Genomic DNA, 13,090 nt, shown 5'->3' on the forward strand with positions numbered 1-13,090 from the left:
TCCCTTAAGGGCCTGTCCCACTTTCACGGCCTAATTCACGACCTAATTCACGACCTTTTATACTCGTGGACATTTTTCATCATGTTGAAAAAACGCCCCGACCTACATGATGCCACGAGTACCTACGACTAGCATGACGACCTACCTACGACCTACGACCTACCTACGACCTCAAATCCTTTCATTGCAAAAGGATTTGAGTTTAGGAGCAGGGAGGTTCTACTGCAGTTGTACAGGGTCTTGGTGAGACCACACCTGGAGTATTGCGTACAGTTTTGGTCTCCAAATCTGAGGAAGGACATTATTGCCATAGAGGGAGTGCAGAGACGGTTCACCAGACTGATTCCTGGGATGTCAGGACTGTCTTATGAAGAAAGACTGGATAGACTTGGTTTATACTCTCTAGAATTTAGAAGATTGAGAGGGGATCTTATAGAAACTTACAAAATTCTTAAGGGGTTGGACAGGCTAGATGCAGGAAGATTGTTCCCGATGTTAGGGAAGTCCAGGACAAGGGGTCACAGCTTAAGGATAAAGGGGAAATCCTTTAAAACCGAGATGAGAAGAACTTTTTTTTCACGCAGAGAGTGGTGAATCTCTGGAACTCTCTGCCACAGAGGGTAGTTGAGGCCAGTTCATTGGCTATATTTAAGAGGGAGTTAGATGTGGCCCTTGTGGCTAAGGGGATCAGGGGGTATGGAGAGAAGGCAGATACGGGATACTGAGTTGGATGATCAGCCATGATCATATTGAATGGCGGTGCAGGCTCGAAGGGCCGAATGGCCTACTCCTGCACCTAATTTCTATGTTTCTATGTTTATGTGATGACCATGCTGCGAGTATGAGTCGAGGGCAAACCCGGCAGAGGTCGTGAATTGGGTTGTGGAAGTGAGACAGGCCCTTTACTTCGCATTCTATCACGACCAAAGAGCAGTCCGGGACTACAATCTACCTCATTGGTGACCCTTGGACTATCCTTTAAGACAGAACTGCAGATGCTGGAAAAATTGAAAGTAGACAAAAATGCTGGAGAAACTCAGCGGGTGAGGCAGCATCTATGGAGCGAAGGAATAGGTGACGTTTCGGGTCGAGACCCGAAACGTCACCTATTCCTTCGCTCCATAGATGCTGCCTCACCCGCTGAGTTCCTCCAGCATTTTTGTCTACCTTGGAACTATCCTTGATCAGACTTTGCTGGCTTTACCTTGCACTAAACATTATTCCCTCATCATGTATCTACACTGTGGATGGTTCGATTGTAATCGTGTATTGTCTTTCAGCTGACTGGATAGCACGCAACAAAAGCTTTTCACTGTACCTCGGTACACGTGACAATAAGCTAAACAATGGCTGGCGTGGGTTCAGCAGGCCGAAGGGCCTGTTCCACACTGTATCTAAAGCTCAACGGCCATTCGGCCCCTTTGCTCTGTCCTGCTGTTATTGAGGTGAGCCCCATCTCTTCCTGGCCTCCTCAGATTCAGATTCAACTTTCATTGTCATTGTCAGTGTACAGTACAGAGACAACAAAATGCATTTAGCATCTCCCTGGAAGAGCGACATAGCATATGATTTGAATAAATATTTACTTTAGCATATATACAGACATAGTGTTTTTCCTGTGGGAGGAGTGTCCTGGGGGGGAGGGGGTGGTGATTGGCAGTCACCGAGGTACGTTGTTGAGTAGAGTGACAGCCGCCGGGAAGAAGCTGTTCCTCGACCTGCTGGTCCAGCAACGGAGAGACCTGTAGCGTCTCCCGGATGGTAGGAGGGTAAACAGTCCATGGTTGGGGTGAGAGCAGTCCTTGGCGATGCTGAGCGCCCTCCGCAGACAGCGCTTGTTTTGGACAGACTCAATGGAGGGGAGCGAGGAACTGGTGATGCGTTGGGCAATTTTCACCACCCTCTGCAATGCCTTCCGGTCGGAGACAGAGCAGTTGCCATACCACACTGTGATGCAGTTGGTAAGGATGCTCTCGATGGTGCAGCGGTAGAAGTTCACCAGGATCTGAGGAGACAGATGGACCTTCTTCAGTCTCCTCAGGAAGAAAAGACGCTCTGAACAACCTGACAGACGCACCACCACTGACGAAGAGGGGACATAGAGAATTCACTCTGAAATGCGTAGAAACTTTTATCTGATCTGTGTGAATGACTGGTGTATTTTGTTCCCCCGACAGGGAACTCTCGAGGTCAGTCTGGAAGACATGAAGTTATTCGACTACTCACCAGGTACCTGGAGTGTTGATTCTGTGCACATGCTAGTTTACACCAAAGGACAGACACAAAATGCTAGAATAACTCAGCGGGTCAGGCAGCATTTGCTCGGCAGGGTGGCTCAGCGGTAGAGTTGCTGCCTCACAGCCAGAGACCCGGGTTCCATCCTGAACCACAGGCGCTGTCTGTACAGAGTTTGCACGTTCTCCCCGTGACCTGCGTGGGTTTTCGCCGAGATCTTCGGTTTCCTCCCACACTCCAAAGGCGTCCAGGTTTGTTGAATAAACTGAATAATACTCCACACCTGGAGTATTGCGTACAGTTTTGGTCTCCAAATCTGAGGAAGGACATTATTGCCATAGAGGGAGTGCAGAGAAGGTTCACCAGACTGATTCCTGGGATGTCAGGACTGTCTTATGAAGAAAGACTGGATAGACTTGGTTTATACTCTTTAGAATTTAGGAGATTTAGAGGGGATCTTATAGAAACTTACAAATTTCTTAAGGGGTTGGCCATGCTAGATGCAGGAAGATTGTTCCCGATGTTAGGGAAGTCCAGGACAAGGGGTCACAGCTTAAGGATAAGGGGGAAATCCTTTAAAACCGAGATGAGAAGAACTTTTTTTCACACAGAGGGTGGTGAATCTCTGGAACTCTTTGCCACAGAGGGTAGTCGAGGCCAGTTCATTGGCTATATTTAAGAGGGAGTTAGATGTGGCTAAGGGGATCAGAGGGTATGGAGAGAAGGCAAATACGGGATACTGAGTTGGATGATCAGCCATGATCATATTGAATGGCGGTGCAGGCTCGAAGGGCCGAATGGCCTACTCCTGCACCTAATTTCTATGTTTCTATGTTTCTATGTTGGCGAATTGGCTCCATAAAAATTGTAAATTGTCCCTAGTTTTCACCGAGACCTTCGGTTTCCCCACACTCTCCAATGATGGCTCGCTTGTAGGTTAACTGGCTTTGTAACAATTGTCCCTAGTGGGTGCGGGGTAATGTGCATGGGATCGCTGGTACCCTGGACTGAGTTGGCCGAAGTGCATGTTTCCGCACGGTATCTATAAAGTAAACTAAACTAAAACCTCTGGGGGGGAAAGGAAATGGGTGACGTTTCAGGTCGAGACCCTTCTTCAGACTTTTCAGGTTTTGTTTTTCATAATGGCAGTCCTTACAACGTTCTCAAAGTCCAACTTCGAGAGCCGTCACCCCTCGGGGATGGTCAGGAGGTATATTTTACGCCCTCACGACACACTTAAGATAGTAAAAACGAATCTTCCAAACATTTGTTTCTTGATGTCAGCTGCTCTACATCGGTGAGACCAAGGCGTAGGCTTGGCGATCGCTTCGCCCAACACCTCCGCTCGGTTCGCAATAACCAACCTGATCTCCCGGTGGCTCAGCACTTCAACTCCCCATTCCCAATCCGACCTTTCTATCCTGGGCCTCCTCCATGGCCAGAGTGAGGACCACCATAAATTGGAGGAGCAGCACCTCATATTCCGCTTGGGCAGTCTGCACCCCAGCGGCATGAACATTGACTTCTCTAATTTCAGGCAGTCCCTGCTTTCTCCTCCCCTTCCCAGCTCTCCCTCAGCCCACTGGCTCCTCCCACTCCCTTCTTCTCCCCCCCCCCCCCCCCCCCCCCCCCCCCCCCCCCCCCCCCCCCCCCCCCCCCCCCCCCCCCACCCCCACCACCTTCACATCAGTCTGAAGAAGGGTTTTGGCCCGAAACGTTGCCTATTTCCTTCGCTCCATAGATGCTGCCTCACCCGCAGAATTTCTCCAGCATTTTTGTCTACCTTCGATTTTCCAGCATCTGCAGTTCCTTCTTAAACATTGTTTCTTGATTAATTGGTATTTTATTGACGTAGTACATAGCGACGAAATAATCTGTCACTTTCCGTTCTAAATCGCAGTTCCATTCGTGTCATATAAATCATATGAAAGTTTCTTCTTATAATAGTATGTTGTCTCATTAACGTGTGTGTGTGTGTGTGAAAATGTTAAAAAACTATTCTCACCATCCTTCCGAGACCCAACTGACTCCTAATCTATGAGTCTGCGCTAGACTCTGCTAGAAATAGACACACCCCTTCTATGTATCAAATTCCACCTTCAAAAATACAGACAGATAAAAACTAAAAGATTGTTAAGTGCTTGGACACTCTAGAGGCAGGAAACATGTTACCGATGTTGGGGGAGACCAGAACCAGGGGCCACACACAGTTTAAGAATAAGGAGTAAGCCAGTTAGAACGGAGACGAGGAAACACTTTTTCTCACAGAGAGTGGTGAGTCTGTGGAATTCTCTGCCTCAGAGGGCGGTGGAGGCAGGTTCTCTGGATGCTTTCAAGAGAGAGCTAGATAAGGCAGGAACGGGGTACTGATTGGGGATGATCAGCAATGATCACATTGAATGGCGGTGCTGGCTCGAAGGGCCGAATGGCCTACTCCTGCACCTATTGTCTATTGTCTAAAATATTAAAAATGTTAGACATGGCTATAAAATACTGACTTAATTAATGGCTCCTACAGTTTTGTTTGTGTTCCTGATTCTGGGCCACTGCGCCACATCGGGGGTCTCCCAACACTGTTCCCATTGTCTCCATTTCACAGTGAGGGTGGTGTACTTAAGACAGGCATGGGGATTCCACATGGACAGGAAAGGTTTAACGGGATCTGGGCCAAACGCAGGTAGGTGGGACTGGTGTAGTCCATAACAGATAGGAGCAGAATTAGGCCATTCAACCCATCAAGTCTACTCTGCCATTCAATCATGGCTGATCTATCGTTCCCTCTCAACCCCATTCTCCTGCCTTCTCCTCATACAGACAGGCTCCTCCACAGCCTTCTGTGGCAAAGAATTCCACGGATCACCACCCTCGGGTCGACTCAGCTTTGGGAGGATGTGAAGGGAATTCTGATCTTTGAATCCCTGTAGCTTCTTCTTTGGGAACTCACGTTTAGTTTAGTTTAGTTTAGTTTAGAGAGTACAGCGTGGAAACAGGCCCTTTGACCCACCGACCAGCGATCCCCGCACACTAACTCCATCCTACACACACTAGGGACAATTTACAATTTTTTCCAATTTTCTAATTTATGCCAATTAGCCAACAAATCTGTACGTCTTTGGAGTGCGGGAGGAAACCAAAGATCACGGAGAAAACCCACGCAGGTCACGGGGCGAACGTACAAACTCCGTACAGACAGCACCCGTAGTTAGGATCGAACCTGGGTCTCTGGCGCTGTGAGCGCTATAAGGCAGTAACTCTACCGCTGCGCCATCGTGCCGCACTGCATTACCCATGTCTGGATGGGGTTATGTGTCACCAGTGTTTACAGCTCGGAGATTCCTTGGCCTTAGACAATAGGTGCAGGAGTAGGCCATTCGGCCCTTCGAGCCAGCTCCGCCATTCAATGTGATCATGGCTGATCATTCCCAATCAGTACCCCGTTCCTGCCTTCTCCCCATATCCCCTGACTCAGCTATCTTTAAGAGCCCTATCTAGCTCTGTCTTGAAAGTATCCAGAGAACCAGCCTCCACCGCCCTCTGAGGCAGAGAATTCCACAGACTCACAACTCTCTGTGACAAAATGTGTTTCCTCGTCTCTGTTCTAAATGGCTTACCCCTTATTCTTAAACTGTGGCCCCTGGTTCTGGATTCTTAAACTGTGGGCCCCAACATCGGGAACATGTTTCCTGCCTCTAATGTGTCCAAACCCTTAACAATCTTATATGTTTCAATAAGATGCCCTCTCATCCTTCGAAACTCCAGAGTGTACAAGCCCAGCCGCTACAAGTCAATCTCAACGAAACATCAGTGAAGGGAGATGTCCATTTGAGAACCCCAACTATACCCTTGCATCTGCAGGATTAGTTTTTTTTAAAGAGCTAATTAATATGTAGGTAGCTGAGTTTTTTTGCATACAGTGTTATTTATTGTAAGTTGAGATATTTAGACAGTTAGATAATACACTGGCTTTGGGCTTGGCTTTCTTAGTGGAGCGCTTATCCTGGAGTTATAGCTTCCCCACAGCCATCAGGCTATTAAACTTGGCTCAGACAAGACTGAACATTAATAGCCCATTATCTGTTTATTTGCACTTCATCAGTTTATTTATGCATGTGTGTATATATTTATATAATGGTATATGGACACACTGATCTGTTCTTGTATTGATGCCGACTATGTTCTGTTGTGCTGAAGCAAAGCAAGAATTTCATTGTCCTACTCTCTTGAATCTTGAATCTCTTGAAGAAGTTTGTGTTTAAATTGTAATCTAACATTGCCTCTCTTATTTTAGGAAGCAGTGCCCAGAGGCTCCTGGAACACGGGAATTTGTCCACCAATATTCCCAACTGTTCCCCAATCCTAGCTCTGCCTCCATTCGACCCGAGCCAAGCCAGTGCGATCGGGGTGGGTATTCTCGGCACGGCCCCGGACGGTGCTTGGGCAATGCCCCCACAGATGGAAGACCCCAACACCGCGATCCCAAGCACTTCCCAGTTCAAGGCGCAGATGAAGGAATACTTTCCCAACAAAGAACTGGGTGAGTCCCTATCCTTTGTTCCACATTCACCCTGTGCGGCCATCCGTGCAGGGGCTGGTCGATTATATTCCCATCTAGTTACAGCAGGACGTAACTAGTGGTGCAGCGGTAGAGCTGCTGCCTCACAGCGCCAGAGTCCCCTGTTCGATTCTGCCTATGGGTGCGGTGTTTGTACGTTCTTCCCGTGACCGCGTGGGTTTTCTCCGGGTGCTCCAGTTTCACTCACACTACCAAGGACGCAACATGAGATTAATTTTGAATCTGGTGTCCCTGCAGTGACAGAGTTTGAGGTGTCGATCTACTACCGTGGTAGAAGGATAGCGAATGAGGTGGTGAAGAACACCCACGGCCTGCGTTTCTCCTACAACTCGCAGTCGGACTTCCCGTACCTGCACGACGTCCGCTTCCCCACCACCGCCTCCACCTTGATGAGCGACCAGCAGCAGGTCAAGTACACCAACCAGATGTTGGAACGCATGGACCAAGGGCTGACGGTGGAGGTGCAGGACAACCTCATCATCGCCCGGCGATACGGCCGCTGCAGGGCCTTCTGGTCAATGGGGGAAAATCCCACCGGTCTCGAACCCCAGCAAATCTCCAACAGGGACGTCACGGTCCTCTACAGCCAGGCAGACTTCAATAGAGGTTAGTGGCGTTCATGGCGTGGCGCAGCCTAGATCGATTCAAGATTCAAGGGAGTTTATTGTCATGTGTCCCAGATAGGCAGGGCTGGATTTACGTATAAGCTAGACAAGCTTAAGCTTAGGTCCTCGAGATCTAGGGGGCATCCGGCCAAGGCAGGACACCTACCGTTCAACTCTGGGCGGCCCCCCTCTCTATCTCTCTCTCTCCGTCTCCTCCCGCTATCCGTGTCCGGGCCGCCGGGCTCCGCTCGCTCCTCTTCCGCCGGCACGGCAGGCCGCCTTGCACATGCGCATTACTGCGCCCTGCCTTGCACATGCGCACAACCACAGCCAGCGCATCATCAGCCGCCCTGCGCATGCCCACTGCAACGGCAACTGGTCGGCGCTGGGCACTTTCTCCTTCGCTTTGAATTGTGGGGGATTTGGCCGCCATGGCTGTCCGGTCGCTGCTTCGCCGCCAGCGCTGAAAACCAACGCAGAGGGGGCCGCACAAGTGGAACAGTTTAGGGCCTCCCTTCATCTAAATCCGGCCCTGCAGATAGGGCAATGAAATTCTTGCTTTGCTTCAGCACAACAGAATATAGAAGGCATGAATACAGAACAGATCAGCGTGTCCATATACCATTATATAAATATATACACACATGAATAAATAAATCGATAAAGTGCAAATAAACAGATAATGGGCTATTAATGTTCAGAGTTTTGATTCAGTTGAGTTTAATAACCTGATGGCTGTGGGGAAGTAGATATTCCTGAACCTGGACGTTGCAGTCTTCAGGCTCCTGTACCTTCTACCTGAAGACAGCAGGGAAATAGTGTGTGTGGGAAGATAGACACAAAACGCTGGAGTAACTCAGCGGCGAGGCAGCATCTATGGAGAGAAGGAATGGGTGACATTTATGGGTCGAGACCCTTCTTCAGCCAGTATAAATCTTTAACACGTAGGTGGCACGGTGGCGCAGCGGTAGAGTCGCTGCCTCCCAGCTACCAGAGACCCGGGTTCGATCCCGACTTCGGGTGCTTATCTGTACTGAGTTTGTACGTTCACCCGTGAGTTTCCTCCCATTCTCCAGCGACGAGCAGGTTTGTAGGTTAATTGGTTTGGTATAAGTGTAATTCGACCCGCGGAGAGCGTTAGCGTGTGGGGATCGCTGGTAGGTGCGCTGAAAGGACCGTTTCCCCGCTGTATCTCAACTCTAAACTAAAACTAAACATAGTAGAAACACGGAACTACAGGTGCTGGTTTACACAAAGTGTGAAAGAAGTGTGAAAACGCACACCTCCAGATTCAGGGGCAGTTTCTTCCCAGCTGTTATCAGGCAACTGAACCATCCTACCACAACCAGAGATCAGCGCTGAACTACTATCTACCTCATTGGAGACCCTCGGGCTATCCTTGATCAGACTTTACTGGCTTTACCCAGCACTACACTTTATTCCCTCATCATGTATCATTACACTGTAAATGAATCAATTAAACATAGAAACATAGAATATAGGTGCAGAGATTGGGCATTCGGCCCATCGAGCCAGCACCGCCATTCAATATGATCATGGCTGATCCAAAATCAGTGCCCCGTTCCTGTTTTCTCCCCATATCCCTTGATTCTGTTAGCCCGAAGAACTAAATCTAACTCTTGAAAACATCCGGTGAATTGGCCTCCACTGCCTTCTGTGGCATAGAATTCCACAGATTTCCAATTCACTGGGTGAAAAAGTTTTTCCTCATCTCAGTCCTAAATGGCCTACCCTTAATTCTTAAACTGTGACCCCTGGTTCTGGACTCCCCCAGCATGGGGAACATTTTTCCTGCATCTCACCTGTCCAACCCCTTAAGAATTTTATATGTTTCTGTAAGATTCCCTCTCATCCTTCTAAATTCCAGTGAATACAAGCCCAGTCGACCCATTCTTTCATTATGTGTCAGTCCCGCCATCCCGGGAATTAACCTGGTGAACCTACGCTGCACTCCCTCGAGAGCAATAATGTCCTTACCTCAAATGAGGAGACCAAAATTGCACTCAATACTCCAGGTGTGGCCTCACCAGGGCCCTGTACAACCGCAGTAGGACCTCCTTGCTCCTAAACTCAAATGACATGACTGCCATCGCGTACTGTCTTTCCGCTGACTGGTTAGCACGCAACAAAAGCTTTTCACTGTACCTCGGTAGGCGTGACAATAAACTAACCTGAACTGAACTGAAATGGACACAAAGTGCTGGAGTCACTCAGCGGGTTGGGCAACATCTCTGAAGAACGTGGATTGGTGACCTTTAAGTATAAAATGATGGGAGGCATAGATGGGGCAGACAGTCAGAACCTTTTCCCCCAGGGTGGAAATGTCCAACACTAGAGGGCGTAGCTGTGAGGCGAGAGGGGAAAGTTTAATAGAGATGTGGCGAGCAAGTTTTTTTTTCACAAAGAGTAGAGGGGGCTTGGAACGCATTGCCAAAGGTGGTGGTGGAGGCAGATATGGAGTGTAGGGGGATTTTAGATAGGCATACGGATGTGCAGGGAATATAGATCGTGGACAGATGCTGCCTGTCCCACTGAGTTACTCCAGCCTTTTGTGTCTGTCCTCAACACTCACTTAGCCAGGCTCCAGGTTTGCAGTGCGACTCTGGAGTTTAGAAGGATGAGAGGGAATCTTATTGAAACATTTAAGATTATTAAGGGCTTGGACACGCTAGAGGCATGAAACATGTTCCCGATGTTGGGGGAGTCCAGAACCAGACCAGATTCAGATTCCGATTCAACTTTAATTGTCATTGTCAGTGTACAGTACAGAGACAACGAAATGCAGTTAGGAGCAACCAGGGGCCACAGTTTAAGAATAAGGGGTAAGCCATTTAGAACGGAGATGAGGAAACGCTTTTTCTCACAGAGCGTTGTGAGTCTGTGGAATTCTCTGCCTCAGAGGGCGATGGAGGCCAGTTCTCTGGATAGTTTCAAGAAAGAGCTAGATAGACCTCTTACAGATAGCGGAGTCAGGGGATATGGGGAGAAGATAGGAACGGGGTACTGATTGGGGATGATCAGCCATGATCACATTGAATGGCGGTGCTGGCTCGAAGGGCCGAATGGCCTACTCCTGCACCTGTTGTCTAATGACTGAGTACTTAACACATCACTAATGTCTGACTGGAAAATCAATGTCGGAGTTAGTTGTGTAGGAAGGAACTTCAGATGCTGGTTCAAATCGAAGACAGACACAAAATGCTGGAGTAACTCAACGGGACAGGCGGCATCTCTGGAGAGAAGGGATGGGTGACGATTCGGGTTGAGACCCTTCCTTCAGACTGAGAAAGGGTCTCGACCCGAAACCTCACCCATTCCTCCGCTCCAGGGATGCTGCCTGTCCCGCTGAGTTACTCCAGCATTTAGTGTCTGTCTTGGAGGGCTATGGCTCATGTGCAGGCAGATGAGATCAGTGACTTGTTGGCACGTTCGGCACAAACACCGTGTTCCTGTGCTGCGCTGCTCCATGTTTAATGTTCGATGTTCAGTTTGAAGAAAGGGTCCTGACATGAAAGGCGACCTGTCCGTCTTCTCCAGACCTGCATCCTGATCTCTTTCCTAAAGGAACGTCCTTTTATCCTGAGGCTACGGCCTCTGATCCTGGACGCTCCCACTAGTGGAAACACCCTCTCCACCTCCACTCTATCCAGGCCTTTCACTCATCAGATAGGCTTCAATGAGGTCCCCCCGCCTCCTCATCCTTCTAAGCTCTGATGGGCGGAGATGAATAAACTGGTCTTACCACAGGCGCGAGCAGAGACAGTGAGTAATAGAAACATAGAAAATAGGTGCAGGAGTAGGCCATTCGGCCCTTCGAGCCTGCACCGCCATTCAATACGATCATGGCTGATCATCCAACTCAGTATCCCATCCCTGCCTCCCTCTCCATACCCCCTGATCCCTTTAGCCACAAGGACCACATCTAACTCCCTCTTAAATATAGCAAATGAACTGGCCTCAACTACCCTCTGTGGCAGAGAATTCCACAGATTCACCACTCTCTGTGTGAAAAATGTTTTTCTCATCTCGGTCCTAAATGATTTCCCCCTTATCCTTAAACTGTGACCCCCTTGTTCTGGACATAAATGATGGAATAGTTATTCCCACTAATGGATATTTATGTAAAATGTAAATTATGTTGTGTCTGGGGTCTATTTGTGTGTAATGTATGGCTGCAGAAACGGCATTTCATTTGGACCTCCAGGGGTCCAAATGACAAATAAATAGACTATTGAGACTATTGACTATTGGACTTCCCCAACATCAGGAACAATCTTCCTGCATCTAGCCTGTCCAACCACTTAAGAATTTTGTAAGTATCTATAAGATCCCCCCTCAATCTTCTAAATTCTCAAGCCGAGTCTATCCAGTCTTTCTTCATATGAAAGTCCTGGCATCCCAGGAATCAGTCTGGTGAACCGTCTCTGTACTCCCTCTATGGCAAGAATGTCTTTCCTCAGATTAGGAGACCAAAACTGTACGCAATACTCCAGGTGTGGTCTCACCAAGACCCTGTACAACTGCAGTAGAACCTTCCCTGCTCCTATACTCAAATCCTTTTGCTAATAGATTCTACGCTCCTTTTGCAGACATGTGCGCCTTTCTCAATTCCACCGGTGGTTCCCCACAGTACTCGATCTGGCTGTGCTTTGGAGAGCTCTGGCCAGATCCCAACGGCAAACCTTGGAACAAAAAGATGATCGTGGTGAAGGTAAGTCCGTGTGTGTGGGCATCGCGGTGGATCTTGCGCCTTGATAAGTTCTGAAGTGGTCGGAGCAGAATCAGGCCACTCGGCCCATCAAGTCCACTCCGCCCTTCAATCGTGGCTGATCTACCTCTCCCTCCCAACACCTTCTCCCCGTAACCCCAGACACCTGCCCAGGTGTGGTTTTGCCCGGGTGCTCCTGTTTAGAAACATAGAAACATTAGGTGCAGGAGTAGGCCATTCGGCCCTTCGAGCCTGCACCGCCATTCAATATGATCATGGCTGATCATCCAAATCAGTATCCCGTACCTGCCTTCTCTCCATACCCTATGATCCCCTTAGCCACAAGGGCCACATCTAACTCCCTCTTAAATATAGCCAATGAACTGGCCTCGACTACCCTCTGTGGCAGAGAGTTCCAGAGATTCACCACTCTCTGTGTGAAAAAAGTTCTTCTCATCTCGGTTTTAAAGGATTTTCCCCCTTATCCTTAAGCTGTGACCCCTTGTCCTGGACTTCCCCAACATCGGGAGCAAACTTCCTGCATCTAGCCTGTCCAACCCCTTATGAATTTTGTAAGTTTCTATAAGATCCCCTCTCAATCTCCTAAATTCTAGAGAGTATAAACCAAGTCTATCCAGTCTTTCTTCATAAGACAGTCCTGTCATCCCAGGAATCAGTCTGGTGAACCTTCTCTGTACTCCCTCTATGGCAATAATGTCCTTCCTCGGATTTGGAGACCAAAACTGTACGCAATACTCCAGGTGTGGTCTCACCAACACCCTGTACAACTGCAGTAGAACCTCCCTGCTCCTATACTCAAATCCTTTTGCTATGAAAGCTAACATACCATTCGCTTTCTTCACTGCCTGCTGCACCTGCATGCCTACTTTCAATGACTGGTGTACCATGGCACCCAGGTCTCGCTGCATCTCCCCTTTTCCTAGTCGG

The 13,090-nt window shown here is 48.7% G+C and overlaps 1 protein-coding gene across 1 annotated transcript in view; it reads left to right on the forward strand.

Moving 5' to 3' along the window:
* The window catches only part of LOC129713783 (interferon regulatory factor 3-like), a 35,099-nt gene that overhangs the window by 20,401 nt on the left and 1,608 nt on the right, over positions 1-13,090 (forward strand). Inside the window, exons 5-8 of the mRNA XM_055663084.1 lie at positions 2,178-2,229; positions 6,524-6,769; positions 7,046-7,414; positions 12,024-12,145. Coding sequence (XP_055519059.1) covers positions 2,178-2,229; positions 6,524-6,769; positions 7,046-7,414; positions 12,024-12,145 — 789 coding nt within the window. The remainder of the gene's footprint in view (positions 1-2,177; positions 2,230-6,523; positions 6,770-7,045; positions 7,415-12,023; positions 12,146-13,090) is intronic.

Source organism: Leucoraja erinacea, chromosome 37 (genome assembly GCF_028641065.1).
Source record: "Leucoraja erinacea ecotype New England chromosome 37, Leri_hhj_1, whole genome shotgun sequence".
Lineage (NCBI taxonomy): Eukaryota > Metazoa > Chordata > Chondrichthyes > Rajiformes > Rajidae > Leucoraja > Leucoraja erinaceus.